The 23,030-nt window shown below is 41.2% G+C and overlaps 2 protein-coding genes and 1 long non-coding RNA gene across 5 annotated transcripts; 2 read left to right on the top strand and 1 right to left on the bottom strand.

Moving 5' to 3' along the window:
* The first annotated feature begins 541 nt into the window (after window positions 1-541).
* On the top strand, window positions 542-5,873 carry LOC125524800 (fimbrin-4-like). 2 transcript variants are annotated; one of them, XM_087535794.1, is made up of 14 exons: window positions 542-920; window positions 1,032-1,202; window positions 1,317-1,564; window positions 1,703-1,874; window positions 2,592-2,630; window positions 2,739-2,807; window positions 2,898-3,014; window positions 3,389-3,600; window positions 3,751-3,909; window positions 3,976-4,175; window positions 4,333-4,499; window positions 4,705-4,801; window positions 5,010-5,101; window positions 5,203-5,873. In XM_087535794.1, the coding sequence occupies exons 1-14, from the start codon at window positions 834-836 to the stop codon at window positions 5,479-5,481; spliced, it is 2,109 nt and encodes a 702-aa protein (XP_087391920.1). In that variant the 5' UTR covers window positions 542-833; the 3' UTR covers window positions 5,482-5,873. The 2 variants fall into 2 exon arrangements, with proteins under 2 accessions (XP_087391920.1, XP_087391919.1); XM_087535793.1 differs by having other exon boundaries at window positions 2,592-2,651.
* Window positions 5,874-6,583: 710 nt separating this feature from the next.
* LOC125518778 (ankyrin repeat family protein) lies at window positions 6,584-9,777 on the bottom strand. Of its 2 annotated transcripts, XM_048683647.2 has the most exons (5): window positions 8,846-9,701; window positions 7,518-8,274; window positions 7,391-7,427; window positions 7,157-7,290; window positions 6,584-7,074 (listed from the first exon to the last, which is right to left on the bottom strand). In XM_048683647.2, the coding sequence occupies exons 1-5, from the start codon at window positions 9,342-9,344 to the stop codon at window positions 6,735-6,737; spliced, it is 1,767 nt and encodes a 588-aa protein (XP_048539604.1). In that variant the 5' UTR covers window positions 9,345-9,701; the 3' UTR covers window positions 6,584-6,734. The 2 variants fall into 2 exon arrangements, with proteins under 2 accessions (XP_048539604.1, XP_087390876.1); XM_087534750.1 differs by lacking the exons at window positions 6,584-7,074; window positions 7,157-7,290; window positions 7,391-7,427 and having other exon boundaries at window positions 7,514-8,274; window positions 8,846-9,777.
* A 300-nt stretch (window positions 9,778-10,077) lies between these two features.
* On the top strand, window positions 10,078-11,561 carry LOC125518779 (uncharacterized). Its single transcript, XR_007288102.2, has 2 exons — window positions 10,078-10,608; window positions 10,693-11,561. It is a non-coding gene; the product is annotated as an uncharacterized LOC125518779 (long non-coding RNA).
* The last annotated feature ends 11,469 nt before the right edge of the window (window positions 11,562-23,030 follow it).

Here is a 23,030-nt window from a genome sequence, read left to right as displayed (position 1 = left end):
TTGGAACGCCCTCTTGACGAGGTTACATCAAAAACAATTTTTATAATGTTTGAGATGCTTTGTACTTGAGGTGAATTTTTATAATAGGTCAGTTCCTTTTCAAAAAAAAGAGAGTAGCATCTACGTACCAATATAAAAAGACCCAAACGGGCAGATCCAAACCATCTTAATCATCAAATCATGTTATATAACGATTCAAATCGTTCCAATGTTTAGCACCAAACACATTTATAATGCTATGGTTACCCACCATGTTTTGAGTCAACGTTATTCCTTTAAATCTACCATGTAATTAATATCCTACCATTACCGTGAAAAAGTAATTGATATCTTACTAAATACCAAAGTGCAACTAATATACTATCTAATATAAACGTGCATTACACGTACATTATTACTAGTCTTATAAAAAAGCTCTAGACATGAGATTTCCCAAACATTCAAAGAATTGATAAAAAAGGCACTAAAAAAAACGAAGAGCATTCCTTGTCCCGACCGTCTCCCGTCCCCGGCCCCCACAAAATCCGGAACGCAACAAAAGCCATCGTCGTAAGCTAACGAGAAAAAGATTTGGCGCAAAGCAAGCAAGAACATCTCCCACAATTCGACCGTGTGCCAAAGGCGCCACCGCCACCGCCCCGCATCCTCCCGTCGATCGATTACGCGCTCGTCCGGCGATCCCTCCTTCCTCGGCAATTCGATCCCCCAATGCGCGCGCGAACGAGACGATCGATCCCCGCATTTCCTATTTTGATCTGAGGCCCGCGCGTCCCGCAGCGGCGTTCGCTAGGGCGCTCCAAGAATTGGGCTCCCCGCCGGAGACAGATAGATAGATGTCCGGGTTCGTGGGGGTCGTCGTCTCCGACCCCTCCTTGCAGGGCCACTTCACGCAGGTCGAGCTCCGATCGCTCAAGGCCAAGGTCACGCCCGAATCCGCTGCATTTCCCGCTCCCAAATTCCCAATTGATTATGCCCATTGCGGTTCCGCTCCGAATTCCGAAATGCAATCCTGTCGTGTGGTGTGATTGCAGTATGTGACTCTGAAGAGGGAGTCCGGCCATGTCACCACCAACAACCTGCCGGGTCTGATGAAGAAGCTGAAGGGGCTCAATGAGGTTGTCTCCGAGGAGGAGATTGCTGCGTTCTTGTCGGAGGTCTGCCCCGACAGCGACCAAGAGATTGAGTTCGAGCAATTCCTTCAGGTACATCGATCGTTCCCGAGAATCACTCAAGGTTCCTTCAAGTGGTAACTTAGGAGCGCTTGATTTTGACGCCGCGGGTGAAACAAACCGGGCGATATGTTGCGCTGCATGCAGGAGTACCTGAACCTGCAGGAGAGGGTGAGCTCCAAGGCGGGCGCGAGCGGGAGCAAGAACTCGTGGTCGTTCCTCAAGTCGAGCACCACCACGCTGATCCACCACAGCCCCAACCAGGCAGAGAAGTCGTCCTACGTCGCGCACATCAACGCGTACCTCGGCAACGATCCTTTCCTGAAGAAGTATCTGCCGATTGACCCCGCGGGCAACGATTTGTTCGACCTCGTCAGAGACGGGGTCGTGCTCTGGTGAGATGCTGATGCTGGGGTTTCCCACCTGCATTCTGTTGGTTTTTACAGATATGGCAACATATAAATGATGCACTGTTGTTTTGACAGTCTTGTCTAATGCTTGCTTATTTATTGGTCACTGGATAAAACGGTCAGTAAATTGATCAATGTAGCGGTACCTGGGACTATTGATGAGAGAGCCATCAACAAGAAAAGGATCCTTAACCCATGGGAGAGAAATGAGAACCACACACTGTGCCTCAACTCTGCAAAGGCTATTGGATGTACTGTTGTGAATCTTGGAGCTCAAGACTTGGTGGAAGGAAGGGTATGCCTTCATCTCTTATCTGTGGCGGTACATTTTTATTCTAGCTATTGATCTCTTAACCAGATTTAACCGGTATCAGTATTTTCCTTTTATGATATGTGTGGATATAGATATGCTGTCACCGATATTGTTATCTTGTCTCAAAGTGCATTATGCTCGGTTACCAATGACTTTGGGTTTGCTTATACCGGAGTCAAAGTATCTCTACTTTGGCCAAACTTATAGGAAAAAATATCAACATTCACAATGACAAATCAATATTCTTAGATTCATTATGAAATGTAGTTTCGTTATATATATAATTGGCATTGTAGATGTTGATATTTTTTAAATATAAATTTGGTTGAACTTTGCAAAGTTTGACTTGATATAAATCTAATACACGGAGTAAAAAGGACCGGAGGGAGTACATTTATCTCAGTGTTATTTTTCTTGTTCACTCTGCTGTTAGTTGTGCTGCACATGTTCTTTTTCTTCTCGTGTCTCCAAAAGTTTAAGTTGGTGTCGAATACATCTCCAGGAATTCTTTTTTTTCGATGGACATCTCCAGGAATTCATTTTGTAATGTCTTTAGTTATTTAACCAGGATGTACATATATATACGTTATAGATACCTGCATCCCCCTTATGTATAATCATCAATATCACTTTCAGTGCAAAATAGTACACTAATTAAAAGAAGGGTAGTAATGACTAACCCTATGCTTAATATTGCAGACTCATCTAGTTCTCGGGTTGATATCTCAAATTATAAAGGTGAATCCTGAAATCCCCAATGTATGCTACTATGATGCAGACAGGCTACATAAAGATGTGTATAACTGTCCTATTACACTATTTAATATATATTTTCATGTAAAATAGATACAACTTTTGGCTGATCTAAATCTTAAGAGGACGCCACAGCTGGTGGAAATTTTTGATGACAGCAAGGTATTAGTCTTGTCATTATGTAATGTCGTTTATTGACATAATATATTTGTGTTGGACATATAACATTTTATTGTACTTATTATTGTACAGGATATAGATGAAGTGCTGAGCTTGTCACCTGAAAAGTTACTACTTCAATGGATGAATTATCATCTCAAGAAAGCTGGCTACAAGAAAATTGTTACCAACTTCTCCTCAGATATCAAGGTTCACGCAACAAATAGGCTTGTCTCTTCCAGAATTTATGTGTAACTGCATGTTTGGTCCTCTTACTTTCAAGGGAACCACCTGAGAAACAAATATGTATTACTACTTAGTGTTGCATGCATTAAACACTATTTTTTGACGCGTCATTAAACACTATGTTGCGGAAGCAAAGTCTGAATACTTTGTCTGCTGCAATCTGTAATATGCAAATGGTGCAATCCTTCTAGATTCCTTGTACAAATTCAGTAATACCTCATGCATGATAGAAACGTATTTTTCATGTGTGGTGCCAACAAAAACATATCTTCATTTACTGCTCCATTAGTCTATTAGATGCTCAACAAGCAATTATCTTACAAGGTAGGCTTGTACAGGATGCTGAAGCCTACGCCTATCTTATCAAATCTCTCGCTCCAGAGCATTCCTCTATACTTGCATTTGACACCAAGGATCCTGCCGTAAGAGCGAAAGTGGTACTTGACCAAGCAGAGAAGTTGGGCTGCAAAAGATACTTGAGCCCAAAGGATATTACTGAAGGCTCCCCAAATCTCAACCTTGCATTTGTTGCACAAATATTCCAACATAGGTGAGAATTATTTGTCTACTCTTTGTAGGAACCTCAGTTATCAAGCCTGTCTTTTTATTATGGTCTGCATACTGAACGCGTTCTCATATCCTTGGTGGTTCTGTGATGCCATTTCATGTTCACCAAAGTAGAATGATTTTTTACATGCAGAAACGGTTTGAGTACTGACTCCAGACAGGTTGCACTCACACAAACCTCATCGCGAGATGAGGTTATATTGTCCCGAGAAGAGAGAGCCTTCCGAATGTGGATCAACAGCCTTGGAATTGCGACATACGTGAACAATGTGTTTGAAGATGTTCGAAATGGGTAAGCTTTTGACGGAGGCATGTCATGCTTATCTGGAACAGATGAGTGATGTAAATGTCTATGCAGGTGGGTCCTACTAGAAGTGCTCGACAAAGTCTGTCCCGGATATGTCAACTGGAAGCTAGCGACAAAACCTCCGATAAAAATGCCATTTAGAAAACTGGAGAACTGTAATCAAGTTATAAATATTGCAAAGGATCTGAAGTTTTCCATGGTGAATCTAGCTGGAAATGATATTGTTCAGGGAAACAAGAAGTTGATTGTTGGTGAGTTAATTTTACCAAAATGTGCATCGTGGTAGATGACTATTTAACTGTCATAAAAAGTAGCAGATGGACATTGATAATGATCCATCCTCCCTTCTTCTATTTTCTGTTCTAGATGGAGTTGCCATATTAAGTATCATCTCACGTCTTATTTCAGCACTTCTATGGCAATTGATGAGATTCAATATCCTCCAGCTGTTAAACAAACTGAGATTCCACTCTCAAGGGTCCCAAGGAAAAGAAATAACGGATGCTGATATCTTGAGTTGGGCGAATAACAAAGTGAAGGTTTCCGGGAGAAATTCTCGAATAGAAAGTTTTAAGGTGATCTTTTATGATTGCACATTGCCTTTCAGCAGCAGTTGAGCTTGCAGAAAAATTAACAGGGGACCAATAAGTGTAATAGAATATTTGACAAATATATTTTGTGTCTATGTTCAGCCCCTGCCTAAACAATGAAAGCTCTGCCCCTGCCTTTTCAGTTGTCATATCTGTCCAGCAAACCCTCATAATTCTCTCTTTGCTTCAGGACAAGAACCTATCGAGTGGAATTTTTTTCCTTGAGCTTCTCAGTGCTGTAGAGCCAAGGGTTGTGAACTGGAAGGTTGTATCGAAGGGTGTAAATGGTGCGTTCTTCGTCCACAAATGGATTGATTTTCCTTTTACCTGCTGACCTTTTAACTTAAGTTATATGTGGTCTCTGCCGCAAAAAAAGAAAATAAAAAGTTATATGTGCTTTATTTTGGCGCATCATGAGAACCGAATGAAATCATGCCCCGTATATCTTTTGCAATTCCTTCGTTCTCATTCGCGCATACCCTTTTACTGTTGCAGATGATGAGAAGAAGTTAAATGCAACCTACATCATCAGTGTCGCACGGAAGCTCGGGTGCTCTGTTTTTCTGTTACCAGAAGACATCATTGATGTAATGGGCCATTGCTATGAAATAAACAACATGCTATATATTGCTAAAGGTCAAATACATAATTATCTTTATCTTATGATGTTAAACTAATTCTCGTACAGGTGAATCAGAAAATGATCCTAACATTGACTGCTAGCATCATGTACTGGAGTCTGCAGAAGCCACAGCAGCCTGAAACATCCGAACAATCAGAATCATCTTATGCGGCTTCAGATGCTGCTTCCGATATCGCCTCAGAGGATTCCGCTTCGATAATAGCACCATCAGAAGGAGAAGAGGTGAATTCATTGCCTGATAGAGCATCCAACATGCCAACTGATGATACTAGTACTTCAGAGGCTCCTGCTGATGATACTAGTACTTCAGAGGCTCCTGCTTGAGGTTTTTGCCTGATAGTCCAACTCCAACTTAACCACAATTGACAATATTTCAGACACCGGGACAATGTGAGATCGTGACTACAGAATGATGATTTAGAATAGTACTTTCCCTCCCATCATTTTTTGCTTTCCTGTCTCGCGCACAGAATAGATCTGAGCAAATTTGTTATTTGTATTTGTATTTGTATAGTTTTCTTACTAAGTGCACATAAAACAATCCAGTGTATAGGATTATGCTGAATATAGGTTATATTTGTTCACTGAATTTTTCTCTTGCTCTTACAATACAAAAGGTCGGTCACTTGAGCTGTTTACCAACTTAAAGTTGTTGGTTGCTAACAATCGGTCGAATGTTGTAAGGATGAATTGTCAATTGTGTATTCCAAGATTCCTTTATGTTTGTTTTGTTCCCGTTTTTATTCTGTAGTGGATTTTCTAACATGGTGGTTAACCATATTATGCAAGATGGAAAAGAAATTGAAGTAGTAAGTATTTCTCGGGCAAGAATTAGATAACATAGGAATTGAAGAAGAAAATAATGAGATGTCAGGATGCTAAAACACATAATTGTTTTTTAGTGGTGCCCCTGGGTACTTTGAAATGATGAGATATAGTGGAGGCACATAGAAGATTCATCCTCAAAGTAGAATAAGATGAGTTTTAAGCTCATGCAAGATTTTCTCTAGGAGTGGGCTCATAAGAATGCGCACACATTTTTAGGCCCTTCCCCAGGGGCTCTGAAATCCCTACAATTCAAAGAGGTCCTTGTCGATATTTGATGCGAGTTGGGCACACGATTTTTTCAGGTTTCCCAACTGGCTTGCATGCACAGATTTTAATAACAAAAAAAAAAGTAAACTTCTCTGCTTAAGGAGAACGATTCATCAAGACGAGCCATCAGATCTGATAGAAAAACTGGTGTAATTCAAGTTCCATACAGAAGTAATCTTGTAACAGAGCATCACCGTATGATGGCCCGTACAGCCAGATGGCATCAGTAAAGCAGAAAAAAGCACTGTTTGTTTTAAACATCGGCCATTACTTTTGCTAAAACAATAAATCAGCTACTACCATTGAGATACTGTGCAACAAGTCAGAAACATGCTGAAGCTCCAAAAAGGTTTCATTCCAGTGTAAGAAGCATCCATTGTAAAACAAAGGGGAGACATGTAATTCAGAAACACCACATCAGTCCCTTCCAGCGAAGACTACAAAAGGAAGAGCTACACAAGAAAGGTATAGAGTTCCATCTCTCAGCGGAGGGCAGCGTTGTCATCATCACAGGCTTCCCGCTCCGCAACGAGCATGAGCATCTCCAGTCGCTGGTCAAACAGCGCTGCGCTCTGATCTCTCTCGTCCAGCTCAGCAGCCTCCGCTTCCAACCATTTCTCACGCAAGTCGTCGAGAATATTGCCTTGGTCAGTGTGCCCTGCAGCCCCGGGGTGGCTGGGACGAGTCGTTCGTAGTGCATCATTTGCAGATGGCGGCGGGAGTGTCAAGAGCAAAGCCCTAAACTCTCTTATGTCCGCAAACATCTCGAAATTGTAGGCAATGATATCCAGGCAGTACTCCCTTATTTTCATAACGCCATAACTGCATTTGGAGAAAACATTGACCTCAGCTACAAATCAGATAATACGATGACAGAAAGATATCAAGCATGACGAGCACATACATGTCTGACAAGATCAACCAATGGCACAGCTCTGCAGGTGAAACATGTTCCAGATTTGGTAACAGTAAATCAGCTACAGCGCGCCTAAGGGGAAACAGCAGGTATCTCGATGCGACATCAAATAGTTCTTCAGCCTGGGATATGTTTACTTCAGTTTAGTTTCGCAACAAACTGATGCGACTTCAGTATTTTGTAAGAATAGGTAACTGAATCATGTTTTGTAGTATATCTTACCTGGGCTGGATCCATATGCTCCAGATTGTCAGTATACCTAAAATTAACACAAGCAGGGAATAAACCAGACAAGAGCAGTAACAATAACAATAATGGTCAAGCAAGAAAAAGTGCAAAGGGATCTTACATGTATTCAAGCATCTTTTCAAATGCTTCTGTACTCAGGTCATGCTCCTCAAGAAATGGGAGACCCAGAGATGCATGCACTCGATTGTTACCTTCAAGAAAATCCACTGTTCGAGATAGTCTGGTTTTAAAATACTCCGACCTTGAGGCCAAAATCACCTGATGGCAACGGAAGACTCTATCATCTACTTTTACAGTGAGATCAGCAAGATCATCATCCTTCCAGTTTCTGCACATCTCATTTGCTACAGTTTTTTTGAAATTTTCTTCTCTTGAATTAGCCAGACATTTCTGAAGAACACGCCGCAATGCTGATGGAAGGCGATCTTCCCGTGGCAATGACTGCCCGAGTAAAATGAACCGTCTCGGACTCTGTGCATTTTCCAAACCCAACTTACTTGTTGACTTATACAGTGCAAACCTAAGATGCAGAATTTCTTTCTCAACTAACTTACGCAACTCCTCACACTTGCAAACTTTGCAAGTGCGTGACAAACTTTCCATTTCATCTACTTGAGCCTCGAGTCTATCGGCATAGAAGAAATGGATAAGGTTGTACAAGGCACCAAAAGATAATTTTTTATTAGAAAATCTCACTTCCTTCCTGTTTTTCCAGTCTGTCTCGAATTTCTGTTCAAAGAAGGGCGATCGAGCACAAAGGATGATCCGATGAGCTTCAATAGGTTTTCCATCCACGTAAAATGTAATATCTGGGGGGAAGAGACTGCCAGTTGATGCACCATCTGTTGGCCCAAATCCTGCACAAAAGTTGTTAACACAAAACTTATCAGTCGCGTAATCTTCCACAAAATAAGTGAAAATATAAAGCTGTTATTTTCCACTTACACAGAATGGGAAATTTTTATACTACAGAAAAGAAAATCAAAGGAACACATCTCAACAATATCTTACATATGCACTGAACCACTGTTGTTCTTGAGAAATACAGTGCACATTGTGCTGGCTCGAGTAATTCAGGCAGACATATATTTGTACTGAATTGATATATAACTAGATGAATTGGTTACCTACAGTGCATTTCGAATGTGCAATCTTTCCAGTGACATACAATATAAGAAATATAAGAGCGTTTAGATAACTACTTTAGTAATCTAAACGCTCTTATATTTGTTTACAGAGGGAATATTATATATGCAAAAGTGGTCTGATTGGTAATCACAGCAACTACAGAAATCAACTTTTTTTTTCACCCCCAAATCCAACCATCTAGTATTGTCAATCCTTGCATATAACATCCAATCTGATTGGCATCCACAAATCCAGTTGCATTTGCAATCCAGGCGGCAAGCAAGCCAAGAAGTTGCTGACCTTCGGCCTCAGCTAGCGCAGCGGCTTCTGCGGTGGCGCCCTCCTGGAGCAACATCTCGAGGTACGCGGCGCGGTTGGCGGGGCACGCGAGGAAGGTGGCCCGGAGCGCGGCGGGCAGCGGCGCGAGCGGGGGTGGCCGCGCCTCGAACGACTTGAGGAGCCTCCGGAGGTCGAGGTTGAGCGCGGCGTAGTGGCAGCGGTCGCCGTCGAAGGTGCGCTCGGCGCAGACGGCCCCGGCCTCGAGCAGCATCCGCGCGGCGTCGGCGTGGCCGGCGAGGCAGGCGTAGTAGAGCGCGACGGAGTCCCAGCGGTCGCGCGCGTTGACGTTGGCGCCGGCCTCGAGGAGGAGGGCGAGGCGGTCGCAGTCGCCGGCGCGCGCCGCCTCGAAGAGGTCCCCCGCGGGGACCTTCTTCAGGGGCACCGTCGGGTGGAGGTCCTCCGGGTCCAGGTCGAGGTCGATCTCCAGGCCCATGCCGTCGGGCGGCGGCGCGTACACCATCTCTTCCGGGGAAATTCTTTCCTTTTCTTGCCTCGCGGCGGTCGGCGGGCGGCGGCCGGCCGTGAATCGCGGCGCTCCAGGGAACGTGCGAAATGGACTTGTTCGGATGGAATTCCCCGCCTGCTCGACCAGTTCCTTCGGGCACGTTCTCCATCTGTGGTCTTGCTCGGATGTCCTGGAGGCCGTCGATCTTGCTTCCGTGGACGGTCGATGTCGCTCCCACCTCCTCGTTCCTAAATCCCCGGGAAGTCGGTACGGGTAACGGCGGCTCAGGAGAGCAGCTACGGGCGGCCATATCCACCACGACCTGCACGAATTGCTGCTGACGTCGCAATCCCAATCTCCAACAATGGCGCTACATCCTTCTCGCCCTTCTCGTCGTCTCCATTGAAGACGACAAGGCCTACATGATCACGCTCTGAGCTCGCGAGCGTTCTTGTTCGGTCGATAGCGAGCTCCACGATGTCAAAGTGATACATATGACATTGGAAATTAGGCTTAGTTTATACTCTCTCTGTAAAAAAATTAAGACTTTTAAGATCATTAAAGTAGTGATTTAATAAGTCTTAGAGTATCTGAGGCTGCATGCATTATTCTAATGCAGAGGACGGAGTAATCCTTTTTTTCTAAAAAAAGGTCTTATAGCATCTCTAACAGAGCCGCTATAATCGCCCAGTCGTAAAATAACCACCGATATACAGTACTGGACTGAAAACCAACCAGAACATGTACCTTATATTCGGTCGGCCCGCGAACTTTTTAGGGCGAGTTGTAAAAATTGTCCCCAGCCATCAAATCTTTTGTTATCCTTTCCTCCGTTGCGGTTTCCCCTATCCAAATCTTGTGTCTTGGCGGGAGGAAACTTTCCACGCCCGCCCGCCGTACCGCCGCCACCCGTTCCCCAATTCTCCAGCGATTCTTGCTTCCTCCGACCATCCCGGCCGCGCCGTGGATAGCTTCGACCGTCCTTGCCCGCATATTCTCCACTAAGATTCGAGCGTGGAGGCCGCCATTTTTGCCGTCGGTAGGCTGCAACTGCTGTCGCCATGGATCCGAGTGGAAGCTTCGATTGGTGCCGCGTTGGGGACGGATCCGGCTGCTCCGTGCAAGATTGAGCAGTCGCCGTCTGCGCGGGCCCAAGCTAGGCGAGGGGAAATATAGGAGGCAGCGACTGCGGTGGAGAAGGAAAGGCTTCGGCTGCTGTGCTTTCAACAGGTGGTGGGGAGAAGGACGCTTCGGCGGCTGCGTTTTCCGATGGTGAAAGGTAAGATTTGCTCCTTTGCACCGGTTTTTAGGTCCAAATCGGCTGGCGGTCGAATTTTGATGTAGTTTCGATTTTTTTTCGCAGATGGATGATATTTGGAGCTCGTCCTCGTCATCCGAGTCGGATGATTCTGACATAGAAGAGATGATTTTTTACGACGATGTCGAGCATCCTTTTTTGTTGCACCTTGTTGACAAATTTGAAGCCGGCAAGAAGAAGAGGCATCGCGGTTCGACAGTCAGCCGGCTTTGCATTCCACGCAACCAAGCTCTCGGTCACAAGTTGCTCATGAGAGACTACTTTGCTAAGGTACCAACCTACCCGGATCATCTCTTCCTTTGGCGTTATCGAATGTGTATGTCTCTTTTTGTTCGCATTGTGGAAGCTTGCAAACAAAATTGTCGGTTCTTCACTCACCAAAGAAGCCGGTCTGCTAGGATTTAGTGCATACCAAAAAATATCGGTGGCAATATGAGTGATAGCATATGGCATTCTGGTTGATTACACCGATGAGTATCTTTGCATCGAAGAAGATACCACGCTCAAATGCATGTGTAATTCTACACAATATGATCATCGATGATGAGAGGGATTTAAACTTAGAGCTTTTCTATGACAATATTGATAGCCGTGTCAAGCCTACTAGAAACTCAGATGAGATCAATGCATTTCTTAAAACCTACCGATAGACAGAAGACCGTGACAAACATCAGCAGCTCCGCAATTATCTCATTGAGCATCAATGGCAATTGTATGGTCAATAGACTCCAATTTTATTAATTTGATCTATTCTTTTCATGTGTGAGGTGAACAATTGTTTTAATTCTGAACAATTTATTATTGTAATAATTCCAAACAATTTGTTATTCGGATTTCAATATTTGTTGTATTTGAGATAATTATTGTCTTTTTTATGTTAAAAACATTTAAGTTTAATATTTATTGTTGTTTTATTTGAGTTATATGTGCCTAAAATGATGATTTACTGTACGGATTTGCAGTACCGCGCGGCGTCTGGCGGAATAGATGCCGCAAACCCGTACCGTAAAAATTTGCGGTAGGGGTTTGCTGCATTTGTTCCAGAAGACACCGCGTGGTACTGCAAATTCTGCAAATTCAATATAAGGCGGGCTGCAAAAAGATTATGGGCCGAGATTTTAGCGGATTTACTAGAGATGCTCTTATATTTCTTTAAAAAGGGAGTAGCTGTGAATATAGTAATGTACCACCCTCTCGTTCTAAAATAAGTGTCATGGTTTTAGTTAAACTACGTCACTTATTTTGGAACCGAGGGTGTACTTATTTATTGAAATTATGTTCTTTCAAGTAGAGCATACTCGTTACAAAGGAGGTGGCAGAGCTGGGAAGAGGATTATACTTTATGTATGACTCGGACTTAAAGACGAATTATAGAAAGAAGACAATAGCTGAATGAGTTTTACAGATCTAGTTTATGAGCAACTTAATTGGAAAAGAAAGCAGAAGGAATAGAACAAATGAAAGAAATAGGGAAAGAGCAGGAAGTATTTTCAAATGCCCCCCCCCCCCCCCCCACACACACAGACACACACAGAGAAACACACCTTTTTAGGGTTTAGGTCACACCTCGTTACAAAGGAGGTGGCAGAGCTGGGAAGAGGATTATACTTTATGTATGACTTTATGTATGACTCGGACTTAAAGACGAATTATAGAAAGAAGACAATAGCTGAATGAGTTTTACATTTGTCTTGCACTAATTACATTGCTTCTTTCCTTAGTTCTTCAATTCTACCTTGTTGGATCCTGATCGTTAGAGTGATTAGATCGAGTAGTGGGGTTGGCTTCCACCCCTGAGACTGCTTGATTTGATAGAAATCCTACTGAGTTCTAGTGGCTTAGATTGCATGATAAGTTCCAAGAAATGGAGCAAATGATGCATGCAAAGTTCACATAATTGCAAGAAACATAAAGTCTTTGAAAGATAAACCTTAAAGACCATATGTTCCATGTTGTTATCGGGAACGCGACTAAATGTTTGGCCTTAATAAGATGGACCATGATTCCTCTCCGGCCAACAAAAGATGCGCTCTTTGTTCTACTACCTTCATCCACGGGTGAAGCCGGTTGGCTCACCAAACAAGAGGCCTATTGTTAAATAACTAGAAGCTCGAGGCGATCCCCATCAAATCGGTAAAGCTTATTAGTACCACTGATTGTCTTGACTTTGTCAAGATTACCCCAACAACTATAGCTAGTTGTGGCTTTCATGACTGCACTATCCATGAGTTGTTGAAGGAAGCACAAAGAGGGGAAACCCAAGGCTTAATGGAATCCCTCCATCCAGGCCCGCATCACCGTTGGGCCTCCGAGGAAGAAGGTCCTTGTGGACCCAAACTACATCCACAATCCTCATCCATGCCCAATTTACCCGCGAAGAAATCCTGGTACCGACAAAAAAGGGGGGGATGAATCTCGTATGCTTAGAATGTTAAGCTTGGGGAGATTTTCAAACCCTTGTATCTTCCTTTGTTTTTCTACTTAGTTATTTTCAGTTTAAGTCTTAGTTCGTTTTAGTTAAAATAAAGTGTACTGTATATATCTTTTGATTGAGGGAAGACTCTTTTATCCGGTGAGTATCATATCTATAGAGATACTAAGCTCCCTCAAATTGAAGCGCTGTGGTGCTTCGAGGGTTGTGGGGGTCATTAGGGCCCCACGCGTAAGTGTGTTGTTTAGTTTTATTTCCTCTTCTAATTTTTCATGTTCTAATTCATGAGCACTTATTAAAATTTGTGTACCTTAAAAAACATATATATATTTTAAAATTCTCCAAATTCGTTTTTATTGATTAATTTGTCTTGAATTGAAGCGATCTCGTGCTTCGAGGGTTGTGGGGGTCACTAGGGCTCCACGCGTAAGTGTGTGTTGTTTAGTTTTTTTTTCATGTTTTAAGTAATGAGCACTTATTAAAATTTGTCTACTTTAAAAAACATAAACATATTTTAAAATTCTTCAAATTCGTTAATATTGATTAAATTGGTGGATATTTTTAAAGTTCGCGGTCATTTAGCGGTTGTAAACATTTTTTAAATTTGAAATTTTTTATTTTGCGAACATTTTTGAAACCATAAATATTTTTAAAATTCATGAATGTTTCTAAAAGTTCATGGTTTTTAAAAATTAAAGTTCCTTAAACACCATTTAACTTAACTGGCCTTTTCAAATAAAAATAGATATGCGAGTTTTTCTGAGGTAGCAATTCCATGGGTTTAGCGTGAAATAAGAACTTCCAAGAGGCTCAAACAATCACCATCAGGATGACACCAAGGCGAAAATGTGCAAAGACTTCGCAACCGCACATCAAATAACTCCTCCTTCTCTTGAAAAAAATACTCCAAACACCAATAAAAATTAAAAACGCATAGCCAACACAGATAAAATCAAAACAAAACAACTGATCACAATAATCTATAGATATAAAAAGTTAATATCACAAGTGAAGAACGGCGCGGCGAAGCGCGTGTTAGCCTCTAGTAGCTTTGATGAATGGTTGATTGCATTGTTCCAGATATTATATTAGATGCATCGTTAGATATGTGTGCTAATATTTTCACTTCATGATGAGTATAAGTCTTCCACATCTCCTGTGTCGATCGACTAGGAAAGGTGACAACTGGATGAAATAGATTACTTGTTTCAGATGAAATCTTCAAAAAATTTGTAAAAGAACTAAAAGACCGGTATGTGACGACAATCCGATCGCCTGAGAGTAAAATGAGCAAGTAGCAGCAAGGGGAAACTATCTAAATAAATTTAGGCCTTTCAAAAATTCCGATCTCATTACAGGAAGCATGCTTAACCTTCATGTCACACATAAACGGATGAATGTGACGTGGGCACGTAAGTCAGCCACTCAAAGAAAAAGAGGAATAAAACTTGGCATTGTAAAGATATAAAATAAAAAAGATAGCCCGTTGCTACTTGCCCGACTGGAAGATCGGTGAATTATTGCATAGAGCTATGATATGTTTGCTAACCGATAAAGTAGCATAGGTGTGGAAGCCTTTATAAACGTCTTAATAAGTGAAGATATAATAGTACTCAATGTGATCAAGTATCTAGTATGAGTTTTTGAATTGAGCGATGGACTCGTGCATTTATTTACGTGCACCTCATAAACAAGATGATCTCGTTCTGTTAGGAAACATAGTAGAAAAACAACAAAATCGTACCTACAATCACCCAAGATCAATATGAAGATCCATAACGGCTTGAGATCACGATCGTTACCGTCACCGAGTTGCAGCGGAAGAAAAACATGTCGGTGTAGATCGTACTTGGGGTCCCTCAAATAGTCGATGAACGATCCCTCGTACCACCCACGAACAGTCCCTCGAACCGAAGACCGAAAGCACAACCTCTCTACTTGGTTGCAATCATGCAGCCTTCACGATCCGGCAGCGCTTTGCCGTCCAGAGCTAATCGTCGCCGAAGAAATTAGAGAGAGAAGATTAGAACCATACTGGGCTTCTAATTATGAGGACAAGAGGATAGCCAAGCTCTAGTTAGTCAATTAGGACCAACTAAAACATTAATTAGAAGAACTAGAGGAGGCTCCCAAAACTGTGTGTTCAAAAGAGCAAAAATCCCTAATATATATAGGTTGGAGGAGGAGGAGAGGGCAGCCACCAAGGGGGGAAAGTCCCCCCTTGGGTGCCAGCCATGGGAAGGGTCCAATTCGGCCCCACATAAGGAAAGGGGGGGCGCCTTCCCTACTTGGGCCTTTGTGGCCCAAGTTGCCTTCCACCTCTTGGCCTTTTTAGGCCAATTGATATTTAAATTAAATATAAAATATTCTAAATGCCTCTAGACCATTATATATATTTTTTAACATCTCCAGAAATATTTTCCACCTATATATAATTTATTGGTAATATCCGGTATTAGTATTACCCGATAGTCTCTGAAACCCTTCTAGTGACCCCGAAACGCTTCCGGGTCCTCTCGGAACTATTCTGAATATTCATGAAAGAATTCCACAAATATATTTTCATGACTCCCTAGTACGTCCATTTTGCATCATGCTTTTATATCGATATTTATTACATGATGGGTTGTCATTACACATTATGTCACAATACTTATGCCTATTCTCTCTTATTTAACAAGGTTTACATGAAGAGGGGAAATGCCGGCAGCTGGAATTCTGGCCTGGAAAAGGAGAAAATATTAGAGACCTATTCTACACATCTCCAGAAGTCCTGAAACTCCACGGGAATTATTTTCAGAATATATAAAAAATATTGGGCGAAAGAAGTACCAGAGGGGGGCCACCCATCGTCCACGAGGGTGGGGGGCGCGCCCTACCCCCTGGGCGCGCCCCCTGCCTCGTGGGCCCCTTGGTGGCCCTCTGATGCCCATCTTTGGCTATATGAAGTCTTTCGTCGAGGAAAAAATCATAAGAAAGCTCACGGGATGAAACTCCGCCGCCACGAGGCGGAACCTTGGCGGAACCAATCTAGGGCTCCGATGGAGCTGTTCTGCCGGGGAAACTTCCCTCCGGGAGGGGGAAATCATCACCATCGTCATCACCAACGATCCTCTCATCGGGAGGGGGTCAATCTCCATCAACATCTTCACCAGCACGATCTCATCTCAAACCCTAGTTCATCTCTTGTATCCAATCTTTGTATCCAAACCTCAGATTGGTACCTGTGGGTTGCTAGTAGTGTTGATTACTCCTTGTAGTTGATGCTAGTTGGTTTACTTGGTGGAAGATCATATGTTCAGATCCATTATGCATATTAATACCCCTCTGATTATGGACATGAATATGATTTGTGAGTAGTTACGTTTGTTCCTGAGGACATGGGAGAAGTCTTGCTATAAGTAGTCTTGTGAATTTGGTATTCGTTCGATATTTTGATGAGATGTATGTTGTCTTTCCTCTAGTGGTGTCATGTGAACGTCGACTACATGACACTTCACCATTGTTTGGGCCTAGAGGAAGGCATTGGGAAGTAATAAGTAGATGATGGGTTGCTAGAGTGACAGAAGCTTAAACCCTAGTTTATGTGTTGCTTCGTAAGGGGCTGATTTGGATCCATATGTTTCATGCTATGGTTAGGTTTACCTTAATACTTCTGTTGTAGTTGCGGATGCTTGCAATAAGGGTTAATCATAAGTGGGATGCTTGTCCAAGTAAGGGCAGTACCCAAGCACCAGTCCACCCACATACCAAATTATCAAAGTACCGAACGTGAATCATATGAACGTGATGAAAACTAGCTTGACGATAATTCCCATGTGTCCTCGGGAGTGCTTTACTTTATATAAGAGTTTGTCCAGGCTTGTCCTTTGCTACAAAAAGGATTGGGCCATATTGATGCACCTTATTTACTTTTACTATTTGTTACCCATTACCAATTACCTTATCACAAAACTATCTGTTACCGATAATTTCAGTGCTTGCAGAAAATACCTTGCTGAAAACCGCTTATCATTTCCTTCTGCTCCTCATTGGGTTCGACACTCTTACTTATCGAAAAGGCTATGATAAATCCCCTACACTTTTGGGTCATCAAGACTCTCTTCTGGTGCCGTTGCCGGGGAGTGAAGCGCCTTTGGTAGGTGGAATTTGGTAAGGAAAGATTTATATAGTGTGCTAAAATTTACTGTCACTTGTTACTATGGAACATAATCCTTTGAGGGGCTTGTTCGGGGTATCTTCACCCTGACTAGTAGATCAAAGAGTTGCTCCTCAACCTACTGAACCTACTGAAAATGTTTACTTTGAAATTCCTTCGGGTATGATAGAGAAACTGCTAGCTAATCCTTTCACAGGTGATGGAACATTACATCCCGATTTGCACCTAATCTATGTGGATGAAGTTTGTGGATTATTTAAGCTTGCAGGTATGCCCGAGGATGTTATCAAGAAGAAGGTCTTCCCTTTATCTTTGAAGGGGTAGGCATTGACATGGTTTAGGCTATGTGATGATATGGGATCATGGAACTACAACCGACTGAAATTGGAATTTCATCAGAAGTTTTATCCTATGCATCTTGTTCATCGTGATCGTAATTATATATATAATTTTTGGCCTCGCGAAGGAGAAAGCATCGCTAAAGCTTGGGGGAGGCTTAAGTCAATGTTTTTTTTGATAGAAAGACTGTAAGGGAACCCCCTATAGTATAATTGGTGCAACAAACCCATATTACAAGTACCATGCCTTGAACCTGGGTGGGTGGGAAGGCATCAGCCCCTTCCCACCACTAGGCTACGCCTTAGTCTGCAGGCTTAAGTCAATGTTATATTCATGCCCCAATCATGAGCTCTCAAAAGAAATGATTATTCAAAAATTTTATGCTCGGCATTCTCTCAGTAATCGCTCCATGCTCGATACTTCTTGTACTGGATCTTTTATGATGAAGACTATTGAATTCAAATGGGCATTATTGGAAAGAATTAAACGCAACTCTGAAGATTAGGACCTCGACGAAGGTAAGGAGTCAGGTATAACACCTAAGTTTGATTGTGTTAAATCTTTTATGGATACCGATGCTTTCCGTGAATTTAGCACTAAATATGGACTTGACTCTGATATAGTAGCTTCTTTTTGTGAATCCTTTGCTACTCATGTTGATCTCCCTAAGGAGAAGTGGTTTAAATATAATCCTCCCATTGAAGTAAAAGTAGTTGCACCTATTAAAGTTGAAGAAAAGACTATCACTTATAATGATCCTGTTGTTCCTGCTTCTTATATTGAGAAACCACCTTTCCCTGTTAGAATAAAGAATCATGTTAAAGCTTCAACTGTGGTTAACAAAAAAAATTAAGACACCCCAACCCCCTGAGCAAATTAAAGTTGAACCTAGTGTTGCTATGGTTAAAGATCTCTTGGCCGATAATATTGATGGGCATGTTGTTTACTTCTGCAATGAATCTACTAGAATTGCTAGACCTGATACTAAAAATAAACATAGACCTATTGTAGGCATGCCTGTTATTTTTGTTAAAATAGGAGATCATTGCTATCATGGCTTATGTGATATGGGTGCTAGTGCTAGTGCAATACCTCATTCCTTATACAAAGAAATTATGCATGATATTGCACCTGCTGAGATAGAAGAGATATATGTTACAATTAAGCTTGCCAATAGAGATATTATTTCACCAGTTGGGATTGTTAGAGATGTTGAAGTCTTGTGTGGGAAAGTTAAATATCCTACTGATTTTCTTGTTCTTGGTTCCCCACAAGATGACTTTTGTCCCATTATATTTGGTAGACCCTTCTTGAATACTGTTAATGCTAAGATAGACTGCAATAAGGATATTGTTTCTGTTGATTTAGGGGATATGTCTCATGAGTTTAATTTTGCTAAATTTCGTAGAAAACCCCATGATAAAGAATTGCCTAGTAAAGATGAAATTATTGGTCTTGGTTCTATTGTCGTGCCTCCTACTCATCCTTTAGAACAATATTTGCTAGACCATGAAAATGATATGTTTATGAATGAAAGAAGGGAAATAGATGAAGTATTCTTTAAACAGGGTCCTATTTTGAAACACAACTTGCCTGTTGAAATTCTAGGTGATTCTCCTCCACCCAAGGATGATCCCGTGTTTGAGCTTAAACCTTTACCTGATACTCTCAAATACGCTTATCTTGATGAGAAAGAGATATATCCTGTTATTATTAGTGCTAACCTTTCAAAGCATGAGGAAAAGAAATTATTGAAAACTCTGAAGAAGCACCATGCTGCTATTGTATATACTTGATGATCTTAAGGGCATTAGTCCCACTCTATGCCAGCACAAAATAAAACTGGAGAAAGACGCTAAACCAGTTGTTGATCACCAACGACGGTTAAATCCTAAGATGAAAGAAGTGGTAAGAAAAGAAATACTAAAGCTTCTGGAGGCAGGTATAATTTATCCCGTTGCTAATAGTCAGTGGGTAAGTCCTGTACATTGTGTCCCTAAGAAGGGAGGTATTACTGTTTTTCCTAATGATAAAGATGAATTGATCCCACAAAGAATTGTTACAGGTTATAGAATGGCAATTGATTTCCGTAAATTAAATAAAGCTACTAAAAAGGAGCATTACCCTTTATCTTTTATTGATCAAATGCTAGAAAGATTATCCAAGCATACACATTTTTGCTTTCTAGATGGTTATTCTGATTTCTCTCAAATACTTGTGTCAAAAGAGGATCAAGAAAAGACAACTTTTACTTGCCCTTTCGGTACCTTTGCTTATAGACGTATGCCTTTTGGTTTATGTAATGCACCTGCTACCTTTCAAAGATGTATGACTGCTATATTCTCTGACTTTTGTGAAAAGATTGTTGAGGTATTCGTGGATGGTTTCTCTGTTTATGGGACTTCTTTTGATGATTGCTTAAGCAACCTTGATCGAGTTTTGCAGAGATGTGAAAAACTAATCTTGTCTTGAATTGGGAGAAGTGCCACTTTATGGTTAATGAAGGTATTGTCTAGGGGCATAAAATTTCTGAAAGAGGTATTGAAGTTGATAAAGCTAAGGTTGATGCTACTGAAAAGATGTCGTGTCCCAAGGACATTAAAGGTATAAGAAGTTTCCTTGGTCATGCCGGTTTTTATAGGAGGTTCATTAAGGACTTTTCTAAAATTTCTCGGCCTCTGACTAATCTCTTACAAAAAGATGTTCCTTTTGTCTTTGATGATGATTGTGTAGAAGCATTTGAAATGCTTAAGAAAGCTTTGGTTTCTGTACCTATTGTTCAACCTCCTGATTGGAATTTACCCTTTGAAATTATGTGTGATGCTAGTGATTATGCTGTAGGGGCTGTTCTAAGACAAAGAGTTGATAAGAAATTAAATGCTATTCAATATGCTAGTAAAACTCTAGACAATGCCCAAAGAAATTATGCTACTACTGAAAAAGAATTTTTAGCAGTTGTATTTGCTTGTGATAAGTTCAGACCTTATATTGTTGATTCTAAAGTAACTGTTCACACTGATCATGCTGCTATTAAATATCTTATGGAAAAGAAAGATGCTAAACCTAGACTTATTAGATGGGTTCTCTTGCTACAAGAATTTGATTTGCATATTATTGATAGAAAGGGAGCTGAGAACCCCGTTGCAGACAACTTGTCTAGGTTAGAGAATGTTCTTGATGACCCACTACCTATTGATGATAGCTTTCCTGATGAACAATTAGCTGTCATAAATGCTTCTCGTACTGCTCCATGGTATGCTGATTATGCCAATTATATTGTTGCTAAATTTATACCACCTAGTTTGACATACCAGCAAAAGAAAAATTTCTTCTATGATTTAAGACACTACTTCTGGGATGACCCACATCTTTATAAAGAAGGAGTAGATGGTGTTATTAGACGTTGTGTACCTGAGCATGAATAGGAACAGATCCTACGCAAGTGCCACTCCAAGGCTTATGGAGGACACCATGCTGGAGATAGAACTGCACATAAGGTATTGCAATCCGGTTTTTATTGGCCTACTCTCTTCAAGGATGCCCGTAAGTTTGTCTTGTCTTGTGATGAATGTCAAAGAATTGGTAATATTAGGAGACGTCAGGAAATGGCTATGAATTATTCACTTGTTATTGAACCATTTGGTGTTTGGGGCTTTGATTATATGGGACCTTTTCCTTCCTCTAATGGGTATACACATATCTTAGTTGCTGTTGATTACTTTACTAAGTGGGTAGAAGCTATTCCAACTAGTAGTGCTGATCATAACACCTCTATAAGATGCTTAAAGAAGTTATTTTCCCGAGGTTTGGAGTCCCTAGATATTTAATGACTGATGGTGGTTCACATTTTATTCATGGTGCTTTTCGTAAAATGCTTGTTAAGTATGATGTTAATAATAGAATTGCATCTCCATATCATACACAATCTAGTGGTCAAGTAGAACTTAGCAATAGAGAGCTTAAATTAATTTTGCAAAAGACTGTTAATAGATCTAGAAAGAATTGGTCCAAGAAACTTGATCATGCATTATGGGCTTATAGAACTGCATATAAAAATCCTATGGGTATGTCTCCATATAAAATGGTTTATGGTAAAGCATGTCACTTACCTCTTGAATTAGAACATAAGGCATATTGGGCTATTAAAGAGATAAACTATGACTTTAAACTTGCCGGTGAGAAGAGGCTTTTTGACATTAGCTCACTTGATGAATGGAGAACCCAGGCTTATGAGAATGCCAAACTATTTAAAGAAAAAGTTAAAATATGGCATGATAAAAGGATACAAAAACGTGAGTTTAATGTAGGTGATTATGTATTGTTATAGAACTCTCGTTTAAGATTTTTTGCAGGAAAACTCCTCTCTAAATGGGAAGGTCCTTATGTCACTGAGGAGGTCTACCGTTCCGGTGCCATAAAAATCAACAACTTCGAAGGCACAAATCCGAGGGTGGTGAACGGTCAAAGAATCAAACATTATATCTCAAGTAATCCTATAAATGTTGAAACTAATGTTATTGAAACCGTAACCCCGGAGGAATACATAAGGGACACTTTCCAGAATGTTTCAGACTCTGAAAAGGAATAGGTATGTGGTACGGTAAGTAAACGACTCCAAAATAGTTCTAATGGAAAATTTTCTCCGTTTTGGAATGTTTAAGAAAATAGAAAAATAAGAAGCAGACCGGAAAGGACACGAGGCTTCCACGAGGGTGGAGGGCGCTCCCTACCCCCTGGGCACGCCCCCTGCCTCGTGGGCACCTCGTGTGCTCTCCGGACTCCGTTTTCTTGCACGATACTGAAGGAAATATGCCCTAGAGGCAATAATAAAGTTATTATTTATTTCCTTATATCATGATAAATGTTTATTATTCATGCTAGAATTGTATTAACTGGAAACATAATACATGTGTGAATACATAGACAAACAGCGTGTCACTAGTATGCCTCTACTTGACTAGCTCGTTGATCAAAGATGGTTATGTTTCCTAGCCATAGACATGAGTTGTCATTTGATTAATGGGATCACATCATTAGGAGAATGATGTGACTGACTTGACCCATTCCGTTAGCTTAGCACTTGATCATTTAGTTTGTTGCTATTGCTTTCTTCATAACTTATACATGTTCCTATGACTATGAGATTATGCAACTCTCGTTTACCGGAGGAACACTTTGTGTGCTACCAAACGTCACAACGTAACTGGGTGATTATAAAGGTTCTCTACAGGTGTCTCCGAAGGTACTTGTTGGGTTAGCGTATTTTGAGATTAGGATTTGTCACTCCGATTGTCGGAGAGGTATCTCTGGGCCCACTCGGTAATGCACATCACTATAAGACTTGCAAGCATTGCAACTAATGAGTTAGTTGCGAGATGATGTATTACAGAACGAGTAAAGAGACTTTCCGGTAACGAGATTGAACTAGGTATTGAGATACCGACGATCGAATCT

The sequence above is a fragment of the Triticum urartu genome, chromosome 7A (genome assembly GCF_056163025.1).
Source record: "Triticum urartu cultivar PI428250 chromosome 7A, HENAU_Tu73, whole genome shotgun sequence".
NCBI classification, from domain to species: domain Eukaryota; kingdom Viridiplantae; phylum Streptophyta; class Magnoliopsida; order Poales; family Poaceae; genus Triticum; species Triticum urartu.
The sequence above is the reverse complement of the archived record's forward strand: the minus strand, read 5'-3'. Positions and strand labels throughout refer to the sequence as shown.

Excerpts from the sequence above, each read along its gene's own strand:
- LOC125518778 (XM_048683647.2), bottom strand. The coding sequence starts at position 9,344 with ATGGTGTACGCGCCGCCGCCCGACGGCATGGGCCTGGAGATCGACCTC. Across the intron at positions 8,275-8,845 it reads TGCGCTAGCTGAGGCCGAAG|GATTTGGGCCAACAGATGGT; the intron begins GTCAGCAACTTC and ends ACTTTTGTGCAG. Across the intron at positions 7,075-7,156 it reads TGGTTGATCTTGTCAGACAT|TTATGGCGTTATGAAAATAA; the intron begins GTATGTGCTCGT and ends CTCCAAATGCAG.
- LOC125524800 (XM_087535793.1), top strand. The coding sequence starts at position 834 with ATGTCCGGGTTCGTGGGGGTCGTCGTCTCCGACCCCTCCTTGCAGGGC. Across the intron at positions 1,203-1,316 it reads AGTTCGAGCAATTCCTTCAG|GAGTACCTGAACCTGCAGGA; the intron begins GTACATCGATCG and ends CGCTGCATGCAG. Across the intron at positions 4,802-5,009 it reads TGTATCGAAGGGTGTAAATG|ATGATGAGAAGAAGTTAAAT; the intron begins GTGCGTTCTTCG and ends TTACTGTTGCAG.